This window comes from Triticum urartu, chromosome 4 (genome assembly GCF_003073215.2).
Source record: "Triticum urartu cultivar G1812 chromosome 4, Tu2.1, whole genome shotgun sequence".
Classification (NCBI taxonomy): domain Eukaryota; kingdom Viridiplantae; phylum Streptophyta; class Magnoliopsida; order Poales; family Poaceae; genus Triticum; species Triticum urartu.
This window is the reverse complement of record NC_053025.1, coordinates 601580465-601600188: the sequence shown is the minus strand read 5'-3', so window position 1 is coordinate 601600188 and position 19724 is coordinate 601580465. Positions and strand designations below refer to the sequence as shown.

Genomic DNA, 19724 nt, shown 5'->3' with positions numbered 1-19724 from the left:
TAATAGCTCCACCTTCCCTCTCGAGCGGTGGGATCCCCTCCGAACCAAAATTTTCAAAGAGGGCCGAAACCTCCCGCCCTTTCCCCGTTCCCCCCACCCCCGAGCGGCGGAGCCCCCTCCCTCACTCCTCCCGCGATGCCTCCCGGCGGCGGCGCGATCCGCGTGCTGAACGTGGCGGAGAAGCCGTCGGTGGCCAAATCCGTGGCGGAGATCCTGTCGCGCGGGGGGATGCAGTCGCGGGCGGGCCGGTCCCGCTACAACCGCGTCTTCGAGTTCAACTACGCCATCGGCGCCCAGGCCTGCCACATGCTCGTCACCTCCGTCACGGGCCACCTCATGGAGCTCGACTTCGATGACCGCTACCGCCGCTGGTACTCCTGCGACCCCGCCGAGCTCTTCCACGCCCCCGTCCGCAAGGCCGTCCCCCAGGTGCCCCTCCCTCTCTGCCTCCCCTGCTCGTGCATTCCGCCGAACAGTTCGTGCGCGCGGGTACCGCGGCCTGTGAACGGTGGTCTATCGCGTTTCCTTTGATTGGTTCAGGCATTATGTTGGGGGTGTTTCGTGGCATCTATGTGCCCGCGTCTGTGGGGTTGGTCGCGTTCAGCACATAGGAAATATATGCCTTACGGGAATTTCGTCGAGCAATGGATGTGCGGAGTGTTGTGGTGTACTCTATACCTTGATTCCCTCAAGAATTTTCCGGGCATGCTGCTAAGTGCCCGATTGGTAGTGTCAACGGATGACGATGCTGTTTTTGTTCATGCCACATTGCTACTCTTTGCAAGTAAATTTGTTAAATCCCACATCAGGAGCAGTTTTTTCGGAGTTGAATGGATGTGGCTTGGTATCGATCACCTTTTGTCATTTGCTCAATCGCAAACTGTTATGGTCACACACATGTATGCGATGCACCATAGGAGCTGTGGTACTAGGAGGGGAACACTGCAGGCTAAACTTGTGAATTGTTATTGCGGACATATTCGTGTACTTGTACACTTGTTACTGGAAACTGCGATCAACCCCCTTTGGCAGAAATAGTGCTCATAGGAAACAGGTTACAAGGGAATAAAAGTTTATCTACAGCTTCATTTAGTTTCTAGCCCTTATAGGCTTTGGAGCAATATTTTCATACATTAAAACGTAAAAAAACTGCAACTCTGAAGCTCATGCAGCAAAATGCGGAAGCCAAGCAAAGTACTGACAGACCTGACAAGAAACATGAGTCCCAATGGTTTACCCCAGTCATCTGGGTGTCCTCTCCTCCAGGCTCCAGCTTGTTCTTTATTCTCCCATTCCAGCACCAGACAAATTTATACTGCCTCCTAGTTGCTTGAAACAGCCATAGCAATGCTTAAGCTTGCTAGCTGATATTGTTTGACATCGCTTCATGTACAAAAAGGGAAAGCGTGTTATGTCTAATGAAAGTTGGATGCTGAGGACCTGAGAGCATGTATTGTTTGGTGCTCTCCGTTCATCAGCTGCATTATTTGTTTTCTTCAAAAAACTTTTGGTTTGCTCTTGGAACATTCTTATCACTTCTGAGTTAATCGAGGAATACACAACCATGGTCAGGCTTCAGTGTCAATATTCAGTTGTCTATATTTGCTCAACACATTGTGAACACACTGAGATTACCTTGTATTTTGTTCAAAACTATGATGGGTGTGGCATGATCATGACATTAGTATAAGCTAAGCTTTTCTGAACTCGTGATCTATTCATGAATTTTGTTTTATGAAGTGCAGGATAAACAGGACATAAAGAGAACATTGGAAGAGGAAGCTAGGACGTGTCAATGGCTTGTGTTATGGCTTGATTGTGATAGAGAGGGTGAGAATATCGCATATGAAGTGGTTGACATTTGTGCGGGCGCAAACCGTAATCTAAACATTTGGAGAGCTCGCTTCTCAGCTTTGATTCCCAGGTATTGATTGCTCCAGATTCTTGGACCGTCTGTTTTCCTGTTATGGAAAGATGGCATATTCATTTCAGTTTAATTGTCTTACAAATTGAACTGCAGGGAAATACATGAAGCTGTGCAACATCTTGCCAGACCCAACAAGCTATTTGCTGATGCTGTGGATGCAAGACAGGTTACTTCAGTTTTGCATCTTATTGTCAAATTGTCATTGATGCTTAATATTCTTGTGTGCCAACTATCCACTCAAAACAAATATTACTACGATGCCAGCAAACAGAGAGCCATGAGAATATTCTGACGCTGTGCCTCTGTACTAATTTTGTACAAATAAACCTAAAACACACAAAGATGCTAGTACAAACTGTCCTGCTAATATTCTTCGTTTTTCTCCAAAAGAATAGCATCAGCACTCCTCTTCTCATCAAACGAATAAACATTTGTTTGCGCCTTATTGCTGTCTTCAAAAGCACAGATAATAATAAGAATTTTTCTACAGGAAATTGACCTTCGCATAGGTGCCTCCTTCACTAGGTTTCAAACAATGCTGCTAAAAGATGCATTTGTCCTTGATGTCAGTGGGGAAGAAAGGAATATGGTTCTGAGCTATGGTCCTTGCCAGGTACCTCACTATATAATATTAACTGAACATATTGAATGCATACGCATTATTATTCCCTGTCTAAGATTTTCATTTCATTCCAGTTTCCAACTCTAGGATTTATAGTTGAGCGTTTCTGGGAGATACAAGCTCATGAACCTGAAGAGTTCTGGACAATAAATTGTTCTCACACTTCAGATGAAGGCACCGCGTCGTTTATTTGGATGTAAGATTCACTTCAGCCGTCCTGAACTTCAATTAGAAAAGTTGTGTGACATATTCTTGTTTGGCAGACGTGGCCATTTGTTTGATTACTCATCCGCTGTTGTGATCTATGAAATGTGTGTCCATGAACCAATGGCAACAGTGAGTCCTCACATCTTCTATTTCACCACTGGTTACAATATTAACAATGATGGACAACTTTAATGACAGATCAGAGGTACCTATTTTTAGTTGTTTTATTTTATTTCTACAGGTACAGAATGTCAGGAATCAGGAGAAACTAAAATACCCTCCATACCCACTAAGTACCGTGGAGCTTCAGAAACGTGCTTCTAGGTGCTGCAGAATGAGTTCAGAGCACACAATGAAGGTATATTAGAAAAACTAAATCCTTTTGGTGTCTTATTTTTTCTTAACAGTTTTGCTAGTAAAAAATGCGTAGCTCTATTTCCTAATTGCTTCGTTTGCTGAACTCTTGTGCTATTCATACCAGGTGGCTGAAGAACTTTACCAAGGTGGATTCATTAGTTATCCCAGGACAGAGACTGATAGTTTCTCTCCAAACACTGATCTGCATGTCAGTTATGAATGCTAGCATGCCTTGTCCATGTTTTTATTCATTGTCCTGATTCTGCTTACACATTCTTTCTAGATTTATACCTACAGTGTTGTACTTTTAACATATTTTACATGATATTATTTTGTTCCATGAAGGAAACCAAATTCTAAAGAACATGTAATCCTAAAAAAAGGAACATATTATAAAACAATTTTCTCTAGTGAATGTTAGTTTGGAAAAAAAGTAGCCATGGCCTCATAGGCATAGTTCTCCTGTTTTCTACCACCTGATGATCTTCATTGCTGAATAACCATAAGAAAAATATAAAAGGCATCTCTACTGTCCAACTCATACTTGCGATGAATAAACATTTATTTACTCTTAAGTTGTTATTAATTTTCATTTGCTCATCCTGGCATGATTGCCCTGACATGGGTTGCTCCCTTTTACTTAGGCAATTGTACGTGAACAAGTGGATCATCCTGATTGGGGAACGTATGCCCAACGTCTTCTGAATCCTGAAGAAAGGCTCTGGAGAAATCCCAGCAATGGTGGTCATGATGACAAGGCACATCCTCCTATTCATCCAACAAAGTTTTCGACTGGTGAAAACAACTGGTCTCCAGACCACAAGGTACGTAGCACTACCAAATAGAAGAGAAATATCTATCAGTCTCACATCAGTTTATAGTATTTTTTCAAATCTGTTGTTTTTATGCTCCACAAATCTAATAATGTTTTCCGTATCTGTTTCTGCTGTCCAGAAAGTGTATGAGCTAGTTGTTCGCCATTTCCTTGCTTGTTGCTCCCAACCTGCAGTTGGAGCCGAGACAACCGTGGAAGTTGACATTGCTGGTGAACAGTTCAATGCATCAGGGCGTGTCGTACTTGCTGTGAGCATCCTCAAATGTTGCTGTCATCTTCTATTGTTGCTTACGTCTAATAATCTACTACCCATATTTCAACAGACATGAAACTTGTCATGTCTCCTTATTCTCTGGCATGGAAATGTTATGATATCAGTAATAAAGTAACTTTACCCAATGTACAGAGACAATGTAGCTGTAATACCAGTTTTATCGATATAGCTGAGAAACAAGCATAGAATAATGTATGTTATCTGCAATTACCTAATATTCAGAGGTGATGTAGCTTTAGCTGATTCCCTTATTTACTTAATGTTGATGTGGTGCTATGTTTTGGTTGTTTCTAACATATGAGCGTAGAGCTGGGAAAGCTCATAGAAAATAACTTATTGCAATTTTGTTTATATGATATAATATTTTCTGAAAAAGGGACACAAAGGGGAATTATATTTCTCAAAAATGAATCCGATAAACAACATGCAGTTTAACAATAATGTGTGACAAATAATTGCTTCTCCTTGACGCTGATTGGTACTTAGGTGGCTTATTAGTAAACATGGCCTTATGCTAGTACAGAGAAATGCTCTGCTCAGCGAACCCGTGCAAGAAAAGTTATTTATCTTATTATTACTAGATTTATTAAACTGTCACCAAGGTTTTTTGGTCCAGTAAGAGTCATCCATTCTCTTATACATCTGGGATGTGTAAAAGTTCCTTTGTAATAATTTTTTTTTATACTTTCTCTGTAGAAAAATTATTTGGACGTTTATCGTTATGACTCATGGGGTGGTTCATTACTTCCAACATACACCATTGGACAGCAGGTTTGCTACATTCTACCCTACTTCTATTCTACTCCCTCTGTTCCAAAATAAGTGTCGTGGTTTTAGTTCAAATTTGAACTAAAACCACGACACTTCCTTTGGAATGGAGGGAGTATTTGTTAAAACATTTCCTGTTAGTTTCTTCGTGCCTCCTATGCAAGTTGAGATAAAAAAGAAGTCCCAGTATGGGAAGATTTTCCAGACGTCATATTTTGAGTTGAAATCTTGATACTTGTATGCTGTTGTAAATATTGGTGACGCATAGGAAGGTTGCAATATATATTGTAGCATATCAGTCAGTATAATGGGTATGGATTAATTGCCTGATATCTTAATATGTAGGGATCAATTGCTTGTCAATTCCTTCAAAAATGATTATGACCTTGAACATCTTTTTCCTTTTAATTTCAATGCAACAATAATTTTTAACGCCAATACAAAACCTTGCAGTTTGTTCCGACGTCTTTAACACTTGATTCAGGAGTAACTCGACCACCACCTCTTCTTGCTGAAGCTGACCTCCTTAGCTGCATGGATAAAGTACATTAATTCTTCTTGTCTTCTATGTTTACTCTTTATTACTCTAAAGTGCTGAGTTGTGCAAATGTCTGACTCCCTTTGGTGCTATTTCCAGGCAGGAATCGGCACCGATGCAACCATGCATGAACACATAAAAAAGCTACTTGACCGTTGTTATGCAACCAAAGATGCAAATTCACGTTTCTCCCCAACAAATCTTGTGTGTTTCATGCCATACGAAAGCTCCATTATACCATTGCATGTAGCATATATGCTGTTTAAATGATTTTTATGGTTATGATTGTGTTTGTTAATAGTGTGTTTACAATATAGCACCTCATGGACCTTAGCTTGTTTAGCAACCCAGAAGTGCGCTTAAGAAGTCTTTGCCCGCACTTTGTGAAGCGCCTCCTTAGCCACACTACTAAGTGCAACCTTTTCTTGTAAATGATATATTCAAAACTCAGGAGAGAAAATACACATAATTCTCATCTTGAATACTCCCTCCGTTCCATATTAGTTGTCGGCTTGTCGCTGATTTAGTACAACTTTGTACTAAATCAATGACAACTAATATGGAACGAAGGGAGTACTTTGCTGTGGAAACTCCATCGCTTCCGTACGGAAGCCACTCTTATCATCAGTAATCTATGTAATACTTTTGATATCTGAAAGTAAGGTGCTTTTACATTTTGCTTATGTAAAACATGCTTAATTTCTGAGTAAATAGCAGAATCCAATTCATATTAATGCAAATGTGACGCCTTCTGTTAGATTTCCTTCCCAATTAGTACTCATCATGTTTTTTACAGTCAAATTTTTTTATTTAGATTTTTTAATTGGCATTTCTCCAGTGTGCAGAAAGTAACAGTTCTTCCATTGACATGTTTCCATTGTTTTTTGTGTTTGTAAATGTAGGGGGAGGCGTTGGTAATGGGTTATGATGAAATGGGGTAAGCTAATTCTTATATCTATACCTTCTCAAAAAAAAGATTGAACACCTCTACCTTTCAACTTATATTGGATGAAATGTACCTAGTTCCTCAAAGAAATTCAAAATTTTAGGTATGAGCTTTGGAAACCTTATTTAAGAGCAATGATGGAAGCTGACATGAAATCAGTTAGTGTCGGTACAAAGAGTAAAGCGCAAGTACTTGAGGGTTGTTTGCAGCAGATGAAGGCTTGTTTTCTGGATGTAAGTTGTGGTTTACTGAGCATTCCATGGTTGTCACCAATTGAATTAGTACAGTCCCACCCAGTTGCTCTAAATTTATGTTTTGTAAGTTGACCACTTGGTGATCATGTAGGCAAGAGCAAACAAAGTGAAGCTCCTTGATGCAATGGGAACATTCTTTGCTAGGTTTGGTGGATCCCTTTGATTTTCTTCTTTTCTTGCTGCACGTTTATAGCTTCACTTTGACTATTTTTTATTTCTAGGTCAAATAGACCTATCAACGAGACACAAAATACCATTGAAGTTGTAAGGCCCTGTGGTGCATGCAATGACTCTGAAATGTTGCTGAAGCGAAGGCCGGTAAATTGTCTTCCAGTGCTTCTTTTCATTTCTTCAGGGAATTGGGACGTGTCATGCTTGGCGCATGCTTGAGCTTTGCTTTTCTTGTCCCAGAATGGTGGTTTTATGGTTGGCTGTCGGGGCTTTCCTCAGTGTAGAAATGTAGTATGGCTGCCCGGGTCCCTTGCAGAAGCTGCTGTGACGCAACAAATTTGTCCTACCTGCATTCCAGGTGATCATTAGTTCCCCATTTTTTGCTACTGTACTACCAGTCTGGCTTATGTTTGCATGGCCTGAATATTCTGCTGTTTCTCTCAGTGAAATGATAATCCACCGCATTTACAGGTCCTGTTTATAAGATCCAATTTAAGTTCAACCGAAGGGATATCCCACCAAGTTTCGATGTTGATCACCTAGGTATGTTATCTTAACTTAAATTGCAGTTTTATACCTGTTTTAGTTAACGTGATATAACTTACCAGTGCTTAAGGTCATATCATGACATACCTATCCTTTACTCTGATAGGTTGCATTGGTGGATGTGACGATGTACTCAAAGAGCTTACAGAGATGAGTAGATTTCAACATCATAACCAGACTACGATGCCAGGTATGGATGTTTGTCCTCGTTGTCTGTTTCATACATGGGCCGACTGTTGTGCTCATCCATTTACAGTTCTAAATAAAGGTAGTGTGTGGCAGTGTGGGGCTGAAATGAACACAGTTTTATGCTTACTTTCTTAATAGGAGCTTCCAGTTTTCTCTCATAAAGATAAAATGCTAAGCATGCTTGTTTTCCGTTGTTGCTTCCGTTGTATCCATGTCTTACTTTTCTGGACACATGACTATAATGGCCACTCATACAAGCTTATTTTGTGACAAATTATATTACTTCACAGCAAGAAGCCAAAGCCAGACTCAGACTACATCTACGAGTGGTGTAAGGCAGGGGGCTCCAAGGCAGGATTTACCTACTGGTTCTCGTTCAACGGGGCAATTTGCTAATCAGCACACACCTGCTGTGAACCCCCAAGGTTTCTGTTCACCCCCCAAGTGTCTCCATGGTTTGTTTTTTCCAAATACATGGCAAACATTCATTTCATTGAGGCTTCTTTTATCATCACATGACTTTGCAGGGAGAGGTCAAAGCCAGACTCCGAGTGGTGTCGGAGTAAGGCAGGGGACTCCAAGGCAGGATTTGCATACCGTTTTTCGTACGGCTAGCCAGTTTGCTAATGAGCAGCAGACACCTGGTGTGAATCCACAAGGCTTTCGTTCGACCCACACGGGCCTTACCCAAAACTCAAGAAATGCATCATCATCAGGTATGTAAAGTGCTACGTACTTCTCTATTCTTATCCAGAGCTGGTGCCTTAATCTTCAGTGATTTTCAGGTGCAGGCCAAGTACTCTGCACTACATGTGGAGAGGCCTGCATAAACCGAACTGCTAATACAGAGGCGAACAGGGGGAGGAAGTTCTATAAATGTCAAAATCCTGGATGCGGCTTCTTTGTGTATGCTGTCTTAACCCCTTATTGCACAATGTTTTGTTGTCTGTGGAGTACCTGATACAAACTAATAGTCACAATAAAATTGCTTGATCTTACTACCTGAGACCGTGGATGCATGTAGCACTACACTGCATATGCAACTAGCTCAATCAGGGCAATCACTACTTATGTAGAGTTTCTTTGCATATATGATTGCCATCAACTTTTGTTAATAGTTATATGCTCGCCTGCTTGCTTTGTTAACGGAAAGCTTGCACCAAGTTTAATAGCCCAGGAATTCTCTTGCCTGACGCTCTGTACATGCAATGCAGATGGGAAGACGAGCTGGATAACGTGGCGCCCAGGGGCCGTGGGCGCGGCAGCCGCGGTGGCGGCAGGCAAGCATCCGCATCGGCAGGTCGTAGAGGCGGCGGGCGAGGCAGGAGGGGCCGGGGGAACGCCGACGCCGAGGGCATGACGTTCGTCTCGGCGACTGGGGACACCGTGCACGGCTGCTGCTTCACCTGCGGCGACCCTTCCCACTTCGCCAACGCATGCCCAAACCGGGGGCGATAGCACAGATCGGCAGCCTTAGCACGCACGAAGCAAATGCTAGTGCATCCATCATAGGCCATGTTAGTGATTTGACGGTGCTGCTGCTCGTAAGCTGTCAAGCGAAGCTGGATGCGTGAGCCCGTGTCAACTCACACGCCAAAACCTGCGAACACGCACGTGCCGGCGGGAAGATCATGATAACGCGAAGGCGAAAAGGCACACTTGCTCAAACTTAACGCTTACAAATGTCACAGGGAAACCAACGGTTCTTCCATGGCATGAAGATCGGAATGATGGAGACGCACCCGTGCGGGGTGAGCTGCGGTGCACGTATGGCATGCAATCCGTCCATGTAAAGCTCTTTCCGACAGTTCCAACCCATGAATTCCATCCATTCCATCCCATCCCAAAGTCTCTAGTCAAAAAAGTGGAGCGGAAAAAATGGATCATGTTTACCGCTTTTTTCCTTGCCCTACACCCATCAGTAATGAACCACCCATCAGTAACCACTATTTCGTCAGGTCGCTTTCGTGATGCACGACCACAGCATTCACCGGACGCCAAGACTATCCACAGTGGGAGTAACATAGGTGGTAACATCACACTTATCTAGGAAAAATAAATGATGTGGCATGTCATTAATGAAGAAAGAGAGGCATGTGGTAACATAGCTAGTTACTGTAACATCACACATATCAAAAAAAGATTAGTCTACAATGTAATAAATAAAATGATGCATGACACAACATATATGTTACTACCCACTATGGATGTAGTAACATAGACTAGTAACATATGCATGTTAATAGTCTAAGTTACTACTCATTGTGACTAGTCTAATAACCTTTTCGCTGATCGGACCGCTGATGAATGATGGGTCGGGTCGTTAGGTGTGACCGTTTGTTTCCCTCGGTGACTTGTCAATCATGCACTCCGATGTAGCCCATCTCACCCGCAGCTCGACTGCTCGACGACTTTGAATGCGCAGCAGTTTTTCCTCTTAAAAAAACATTATATTTGGGTTAGTTTTCCCCTCTAATCATGTGAAATTGACCAACCTTTTTTTACTTTACCTAGTGATGAGTGAGACCAGAATATCTATATACGAGAGGGGGCTTTGAAATGTATGCCCAGGTAGGTAGGCTCCACACCGAACGGTGTCGGCAGGCGGCATATCTACAGCTTTGCAGAGATGCTTCACTGCATCACCTTGATCGATCGGAAAGATTCGTAAAGAGAGGCTTATTATACGTATGTATGTACGTACCTGGAAAACCTTGGAAGCGATGTTTCCATGATCGGAAAGACCCGTAACGAGGACGACACACAACCGATCCATCCATCCATCAAAGTAACCTAGCCTAGCTCAGCTTGCTGGCTTTTGTGGCCCCATCATTACCCACGTACGCCCACCGGCTAGCATATATGCTGCTGCAGCAGTGCAGTGCAGTGCAGCTAGCCTGCGTGCATGTGTTGCCACTGTACGTACATTCCTCTGCATGTGTTGCTACTACGAGCTGCTATCATTACGTATTTGTGCTTGCTAAAGGAAAGGAGGCTTTAAGCTGCTTATTATGCCCTAATCTCTCTCTCTCTCTCTCTCCCTCTCTCTCTCTCTCTAACACGCAGACAGAGTTGTATTAACAAGGCAAGCTTCAAGTTCAAGATTCTAAAAACAACAATATGCTAAGAGAAAGATGTACTTGGTACTACTTAATTAATCATCACAGAGAATCACTGAAAGTCTGAAATCTTGTCCAGTCCACGACAAGGAAAAAAAAACAGTAGGATGGCAACTGATCGACCAAAGAACTGGGTGTCGGATGGCTAAGAAACATGCCGTCCAAGCTATCAGAAGAATCATGGAGGATCGATCGATGATCGCCTGGGCCGACGTCCATCTGTGATCAATATGCGAGGGACAGACGGTTTACCTCAAAGAAAACGCGGCGCCTGCTCCGATTCCCAGCTTGGCCAACAAAACAAGCTGCAGCTAGCCGCCGTCGTCTCCGATAGAAGAAGGGTTGAGTTGGGGGGAATGAAGCCTGGTCCGAAACCGCGCACGCACGCCGTCGATCGATCCGGGGTCCGGCCGTCGTGCGAGCCAGGTCTCCAACCAGACAACATTCCCCTCAACTGCCATGCACCGGACCGGAGGTAAGAGAGATATGAGAGAGGGAGTAGGCGATCTAGAGAGAGATAGAGAGACAGAGATCATATATATGGCCTCATGTGCACGCTTGGTGGCGCCAGAGAGGGAGAGATGTAGCCATGAAGCCACAGCTTGTTTCTTTTTTTTTTTGAATGTTGGCAGGAGAACTGCCAAATTCATTGATCAGAAGAAGGTGTTACAAGATAAGCCACAGCTTGTGTCTTGCAAGCGCGCGAGGCAAATGAAAGGACGCTGGCCGCTACGCCGCTTTTCCAACCCTTATGGCAGACGAGCTGCCACATGCATGCTTCTTTGATTCGCCGCTTGTTGCTTTCACACACCACATCTCCCATAAACAACAAATGAACCTGATTAATTAAGCCCTACTTATTCTTAATCGTCGATCGACATAAACTAGGTACCGAGTGCATTCTGCTTCCTCCATCCCAAATTAGTTGTTTTAGATTTATCAAGGTACAGAACAGTAAAACGTGTCTAAGTTTAATGCAACTTTTATCTTACTTAAAAAGGGTTTTTGGTAAGTATCAGCCGGCTGAGATTTTCTTAAGGCTCGGTCGATTCATAAAAAGTGCAACTTCAGTTTGGTGAAAGGTCTCGGGTTACAACTTTCACTAAACCGAAGTTGCATTTTTCTAAACCGATTGTGACTTAAAAAATTCTTAGCTGATTGAGACATGACACTTTTCTAAACTGATTGAGACTTAAAAAAATCCCACTCGATTGAGACACGGACAGACCCAGACCCTTCATTACTTAGAATAGATTTCGCCTCATTTTGTTATTATCTTTCAAACAGACAAGTTATACTCAACTGTTATGATTACAAAGCAGATGGCGGTGGACAACTCAGGCATGTATTTGTCGGGGAGTAACGAATCATATCCAGTTGCTTGAAATTTCACTAAAATATGTTGAATTCTATAAAATTGTGTTGAATTATGTCATACAGATGTGTGGCGCCAATACTGCCAAACGTTGTATATATAGCTAGGCCTCATCGAATACGGGTTAAGAATTGTCCATCTAGTCAGTTTTTTTTTTTTTGAGAAACCTCATGCGAGCGCAGGGGGTTCCCGCATTTCATCAAGAAGAGAGATGATTCAGCTTATAGGAAGAATCGGCCCAAAAACTAACAGTCGCGGTTAATCATGAAAACCGAGTGAAAACCTGACAAAGAAAAGAAATTTTTTAGAAAAAAAGACACTAGAGTTTAGGGAGATGGACAAAAGCCGTCTAGTCAGTTGTCATCATCATTTTGACATGTAAATTTGGAAAACATAATGGAATAGGGTAAAAGTCATCATAAGGTCACAACTAAGGGTAAAATATAACAATTTTAAGTGAGATAAGAGAGCTATCACGAGACAAATTAGAGGGTAAAAATGAAATATATTCTTATTTTTATATGTTTTTGAAGGAGTGTTGCCCCGGACGCGGAGTTTCTGCTCCCGGGCTCATCTGCACCCACGCTCAGAAAAAAAATCAAAACAAATACTAGAAAAATTCCAAAAATTCCAAAAAAAATTGTGTGTTGGATAATTTGATGCGTGAGGTTCGCTCCAAATTTCAACTCAATTGGACATCTGAGCAGCTCTCGGCAAAAAAGACAAATTCAGGTTCTGTAGAAAAGTTTACTGTTCATGCACTATTCTGACCTGATTTGTCTTTTTTGCTGACAAATGCTTAGATGCCCAAATGAGTTGAAATTTGGAGCGGACCTCACGCATCAAATTATCTACCACACAAAAAAACATTGGATTTTTTTTGAATTTTTCTAGTATTTATTTTGATTTTTTTTCTGAGCGGGAGCAGATGAGCCTAGGCACCGAGTTGGATTTCTGTGTTGCCCCTCCGTTTTCTATCATCACAAACCGAGCAGATGTACACAGATAAAAACACAAAATATATTGATCTTTTGATGATGTCTAATTAATCCAAGTCAAAATGGCTATACGATAACTTGTCTAAGCTCTCATAGTTCATGACACAACTTCATGATGGCTAGTGGAGTGCTTTCGTTCCAAAACAGATGAAGTTCTAGATTTTGAAGCTTCAATAAGCAATGCCAATTGATATTTCACACTCTCTACCCTTCTGAGCACCTTCGAAAGTCTGAGCAGGCAGATCTTGAGATTGATGAACTCATCACAGATGCCTTTTAATTGACAGACACATCATACCGCCGAAAGAATAGCGCCAGAAAACCTGAAATAAATTTAAAAAATATGTGAGCACCCGTCTAGAAAGAACCCAAGCGGGCTGGTTCCACCATTTAAGCTATGGTTTCTGGTGTGTTGTGAAGTAATCTTATGTGAGTAACCTGGTGGTGCAATGGTCGAAGGTAGATAATTAATATAATTAATTACTAACTAGCATTCAGTGACATACAAAAAATAAATTTGACTGCACGCTTCACATGACTTTATGTACTCCCTTCATTCATATTTACTCTGCATATTAGTTTGATTGAAGTCAAACTTTATAAAGTTCGATCAAGTTTATAGCAAACAATGTGGACATTTGCAATAACAAAAAAAAATTATGATATGAAAATATATTCAATGATGAATCTAATGGTGTTGATTTGGCGGTGTATACGTTACTCCCTTCGATCCATAATAAGTGTCGTGGTTTTAGTTCAATGGAGTAATATTTTTTCCTACAAAGTTTTTAAAATTTGACTTTAGACAAAGCTAATATGGGTCATAAATAAAAACAGATGGGGTATTTGATTTACGTACTTAGGCTTAGCTTACTGATAATCTCAGCCAGCATTAGCATCTGACATCGCAGCTAGCACTTTGACGTTGCATGCATGCGTGTGTACATGGTTTTATTCCCAAGCAAAGGATTGGCTTCTTTAGCTTTTGCAGGTCGACGCACAGCTAGCGCGCGAGTCTGTTGCGTTGTTCTGATTCCAGGCTTAACCCTTAAGAAACCGGCCAGCGTGCACCTCTGCAGCAACATAGCTGGGACTCTTTTTCTGCATGCATGGGACGATGTGAAATGGGCGGTGAAGAATCAGAAGTAACTTGCGTGTTGGGTTTGTGTGTGAGGTGTAATGATCATTTTTACTTGAGTGTTGGGAATCTGTGCTAATCTTTTTTACTTTCAGCCTCCCTGCAGGCTGCCATTTCCTTGTTGGTGGTGTTCTTTCTTGCTTTTAGCTTTTAGTTTTGCAGATGAGATGGGCGTGTGAACGATGGGAATCGAATGGTTACCATGCCAGGCTTTCGCTCCTCTTCTTCTTGTGATGTGTGGAGTGTTCTTTTCTCTTCTTCTTTTTTGAGAAACACATGTAATTTATTCGTACTTATAACAATTACAGATACACTGATTTGGATCTAAAATCCAAGAAAATACAAAGCAACTCCTATGACTAAGAATTGCAATGAAATCACTTGGAAACATCATCTTCACTGTATCAATCTTTGCTGGAAGAAATACTCCAAAGACATCGGTAAAGAGGCTCAATTGGATTAGAGCAACGATGTTATCACCCTTACACCCGCACGGACATTACCAATAATGGTTTCCTAAAGCGCCTTGAGTCGTCCATCCAAAAAGATGGGAGGCCTTGATCGATGAACGTACTTGTGTCGGGGATGATCTCCTAGAAGTGCAGGACGTCGGATCATCATATCTTCACCATGATGTCGATGAAAGATTTCAACTTTACAAAAAAATCAAAACAACAACAAAAGTTTGACACCACAACATAAACTCATCAAATCCGATTTGGATTTGTCAGGACAGAAAACTCTCTAATCTCATGACACCGCCAAATTAACGAAAGTAAATTTGCCCTCACAAAATACGATAATCATTAGACGATGACGAAGAACATAGAACTTTTGAAGATGTGAGGTCCCCCCACCTCTCAGCGTCAAGATGGCAGCCAGAGGCGAGGGGACCAAAAATTCCCCCGTGATGGTGGCGCCGGCTGCAGCTAACAAAACCCTATAAACTCTCGGTTGGTCTGGTTGTAGAGTGTTCTTCTTGATTAATGGACAATTGCACGCACAATATACTATTAGAATTATCGGGCCAAGTTCAATAATTACACTTGTATAGTTATCTATTTTTTCTTCGGACATTTTCTGTAATTTTTACTTCAAAATAATGAAAATACACAGCGGAAGAGAGCTCCTATGTGGCACCTTAGACCTCTCCCAATGCATTAGTGCTAAAGTGGAGTGCTAAATGCATTAAGATGCTTAGCAACTAATGTCCCCAATGCATCGGTGCTTAGGTTTTGTAGCTAAGCCTTCTCTATTTAATTGTTTAATAATAAAACTCCTTCATGTATTGGTTGGTAGTCTTTTTGCCTAGGTCCACGTGTTTAGCATTGATTTTTATTAGGGTCATTATAATGCTCTCTCTCCTCTTTAATTGCTTTGCCACATCATATTTCTTCCTATATGACACCCTTAGTACCTGTACACCATGGAACAATGAAAAGGGCCTTATGCACCAATAGGATCAACTGGCGCTCACGCGCTGCCTATGTGGGCCGACCCACCAACGCGAGCTGGTGGATAGCTCGGGTCGCTTCATTTACTATGTTTTTTAGTTGTCGGTTGACTTGTCTAGGCTGCCATTGACTAGATGTATTGACCTTTGACCTGACTTTTTGCAAAGAGTATTACACACTCGAAAAGTTCATACATTTAGAAAAACTTCATGAATTTGCACAAAAAGTTTGTTGGTTCCAAAAAAAGTTCACGGATTTGAGGAAAAAAGTTCATAAAATATGAAAAAAGTTAGGGAAACGCCAACACTCTGCCGGCTGGTCGCGCGGAAAGTTCCGTCACCCAAGCAGTCGTTGGATCGCCCTTTATACACGCGTCCTTACACACACTTGCACATGTTCGTGATTTCACCTGCCAAGCACGTGCCCCTTAATTACCTTATCTTGCAATAGCAGTAGTGTTGCAAACCACAACGGTTCACAACTTAGACAAGCTTTTATAACATCTCTCTTGACAAAAATTTGCAACAAGATCTCTCTTGCAAAAAAGTTCTGCAACAAGAACTTCGTTGCAAAAAGATCCTATAACATAACCTATGTTGCGAAAAATCCACAACACAATCTCTATTGCAAGTGTTTCTGCAACAAGGTGTCAGTTGCAAAGTAGAGGAAAATGTTCAGCGCTAGATTGGGTCAAATCCAACGACTCGCAAGGCGGCGGATCTTTTAAAAAGATCCATCAACCGACGCGTAGCAGTCCCCAAAAAGTTAACGCACTTGAAAGAAATCCAAAAACTACAGAAATTTTTTTGAATTTGAAAAAATCACAAATTTAAGTAAAAAACATGAATATTAGAGAAAAAAAATCACGTATTTAAGAAGAAAACAAATCAAGAATTTGAGGGAAAAACTTCAAAAAATCTGATAAAATTGTTAGTGAATTTGAAGAAATTTCACGAATTTCAGAAAAAATATCACAATTTTTAAACAAGTTCATGAATTTGAGGGCAAAAGTTCAGAAAATCTTGAAAAATCAGGAATTTAAGAAAAAAAGTTCAAAAAAATGAGAAGGAAATGCGAATTTATGAAATTTTACGAATTTGAAAGAAAGCACGTATTTGAAAAAAAATGAAAGAGAAAAATATGGAAATGAAAAAACCGAAGAAAAGCTGGTCCGGAAAACTGAAAAAAGAAAAAACAACGGTCGAAAGCTTACAGAAGCTTCGTAAAACCAGCCCAAAAACGCGTCTGGAAGCATCCCGCTCGTCTTACTTGGGCTAATCTGTTAAAATATATCGAAGGAGAATGGGTTTGCGCCAATTACCAAAATGGCCTATAACTGACGCTTAAGGCGGCAAATTGTTTCGAGAGATCCTATTCAGCGCTTGGAGCGTCGGGTGGCCGGCCCAACTGCGCGAGCAGTTCACGCACTCTATCGCTCCCCCGCGCTTCGTTCGCTCGGGTGACAGGTCAACCTTGTTGATTGGTCGACTTATAGGGAAAAAGAATCTAGAAACATTTGTAAGCTAGAAAAAATAAAAATAAAAATCTTGAATTTGATTATTATTATTTTAAAAAGATCACAAAAATTGAAAAAAATCGTGGATCTAAAAAAGTTTATTGAATTGCAAAAAAAAACAAATGGTTATTTTTAAAATTTTGAAAAAATCATGAATTTAAAAACTTTGTGGATTTTGAAAAAACGTGAAATTTTAAAAAATTCCATCAAATTTTTCAAAAAATATCTTGAATTTGTGTTCAGTTTTGTAAATTCGAAAATGTTTGTGGATCTGAATATATTTTGAAAAAAATCATGGATTTTAAAAGAATGTTCAAAATTTTGAATTTTTCACGTGGTTTTTTTGCTAATTTAAAAAGAGTTCACTATTTTTTTTTAAAGGATCAGAAAAAAGTAAAAGATGAAAAGAATGTTGTTCCTAAGCCTGCTAGCACAGAACAAAACGAAACAAACTAAATTGTTAAATACGTACCCCCCCCCCCACCCACCACGCGCATGCGGTGAAGTCTAACAGTCCACATAGAACTTATTTATAGCCATCATTACCTTCATGGGCGCGCTAACCACATAGAGTAGGTCTGTATTAGCGAGAAACAGAACAAACAAACAAAAACGAACTGGATTCTTCCTATGGACGAACATCAACATCCTTGACGCCGGCCATTGCAAAAATAATGTGCAAAGAAGAAGCAATGGAACAAAATAAAGTGATAATTTGTCGTTGACCTTTTATTATATAGGAGAACTATCAAACACCATGCAGTCAAAAGACAAGGGCCTCCATAAGCACGCAGGAGGTCATATTTGCCATACATAGACAATCGGTATAACATCAGCTGATGTCATGAGTGAGCAAAGCAACTTAACAAAGTGGCAAAGTTCTGATTACTCAATGTGTCAGCGATAATTTTGCAGTGCTCACGGCCACGAGCTGCTGTCTACGTATACGGCGCATACCACGATTGACGCATCCATAGTGCGCATCAGACAGGATGCGGCTCACACGCCACTCTCGCTCACCTCATACATACGGACGTAATATAGAGCACATGACCCCTGCGTCTGCTGAAATCAACAATCGAATATCCCGACGCCAACAAGCACAACAGGCTCGGATGGCGATACACGAATGTTAAGTATCATAGGGCTATATACACGTATATCTCCTCATGCTTTTACCTCAGTGTAGGTCGGAGTGATTACGCTCAATCAAATCAATATAATTGTCTCTTCGAGCCTGCTTCATCTCTCCAGTGCATGGTGTATTGTCAGATGAAAGCTCTAATCTCAGAGTCCGCATCTGACATACTCATAAAATGATGTGATACAATAATCTGAGCAAATACGTGTCTCGACGACCTACTATTACTGCGAGCCCACAGTGTAGTCATAGCGTCATCGCAAGCCTCACTGAGAACGTACGCTAATTAGCGTTATAGATAGACCTCTCGCATTCACCGGTACGGCGGCACTCTATATGCGCATGACCATCTATAAGTCGGGCATGTCGAGTGCTCTGCTTCGCTGGACAGATCGGACGGTGTTGGAGGCCGTCCTACCCACTAACTAACTCGGGGTGGCCAGGTGCTAAGTATTGTTGATAGGCAGCGGCCTGCTGGAAAGCAGGAATATGCCTGGAGTTAAGGGCGGTGCTCAGAGCTCGTTCGTGCCTCGCTGTCGCTAGTCGCTCGATTGTCTATACCGGTGTGGCAACTCCGACTGAGTGATCTACTAGAGCCCCCCCTATCCATTAACCTATTCCTATAAAACTCTTTTTTGATCTTTTTTTGTTTGTGTTTGAAGCTTACTACTTAACACATCTCACTCGTGAATTAGCCAGCAAGGCTCTGCAATTGTCGCGTACACGAGCAAATGAGAAATTCGCTCCTATAAAATTACCACGTGACCCCTCCTCCGACGCGATATAGCTGGATATATCAATGCCTGGAAAAACACCCAAAAATCGGCGGGAAAGGGGAGAGGGAGAACTCAGCATAGATACGCCTCGCTCTCACGATCGGTTCTTCCTAGCTTTCGCGGTCTAGCTGCGATCTTCCGAGCATCGATCAGCAGCGTATCTCAACGCCGTACCTCTCTGCGTCTCGCACGACCGCGATCATCATCGCCCGTACGAATCTCCACCAGCGTCTGTATTCTACACTCTACTACACTCTCCACAGACCGCATCTCATACTCTTGGAGGAATCCCCAGCGGACGACGCGTCTGTCTCTTGGCATATCTCTCAATATTACCGCTAGTGCTCTTGTTGCTGCCCGTTGTTAGACGCTGAATTTTGCGAACAATTTCCCGATGTGTGAGCGTGGTCGCGCGGGAATGTCGACTGAATTTTCGCGAATGCAATCTCTTCGAGTGGTGCAAATCTCTCTCGTAGCCAGGGCTAGTAGGTGTCTAGAACAGTCCAGGGGTGAAATCATTTGATGCGCAAGATTGATGCATGCAATTTTTGTCGTTCCTCAATCATGCGGATC

General features: G+C 41.7%; 1 protein-coding gene and 1 long non-coding RNA gene across 3 annotated transcripts; one reads left to right on the top strand and one right to left on the bottom strand.

The window, feature by feature from the left end:
* Window positions 1-51: 51 nt before the first annotated feature.
* LOC125553067 (DNA topoisomerase 3-alpha-like) lies at window positions 52-9302 on the top strand. The gene is made up of 24 exons (XM_048716822.1): window positions 52-429; window positions 1746-1924; window positions 2021-2093; window positions 2418-2540; window positions 2624-2745; window positions 2813-2885; window positions 2998-3114; window positions 3238-3321; window positions 3758-3937; window positions 4068-4196; window positions 4919-4993; window positions 5444-5533; window positions 5628-5732; window positions 6431-6465; window positions 6578-6707; window positions 6820-6872; window positions 6950-7046; window positions 7140-7257; window positions 7371-7442; window positions 7552-7635; window positions 7925-8059; window positions 8162-8350; window positions 8420-8540; window positions 8849-9302. The coding sequence occupies exons 1-24, from the start codon at window positions 136-138 to the stop codon at window positions 9090-9092; spliced, it is 2922 nt and encodes a 973-aa protein (XP_048572779.1). The 5' UTR covers window positions 52-135; the 3' UTR covers window positions 9093-9302.
* Window positions 1830-11452, bottom strand: LOC125553068. Of its 2 annotated transcripts, none has more exons than XR_007303896.1 (3): window positions 11006-11452; window positions 5437-5520; window positions 1830-1961 (listed from the first exon to the last, which is right to left on the bottom strand). It is a non-coding gene; the product is annotated as an uncharacterized LOC125553068 (long non-coding RNA). The 2 variants fall into 2 exon arrangements; XR_007303895.1 differs by lacking the exon at window positions 1830-1961 and adding an exon at window positions 4169-4300.
* Between the last annotated feature and the right edge of the window lie 8272 nt (window positions 11453-19724).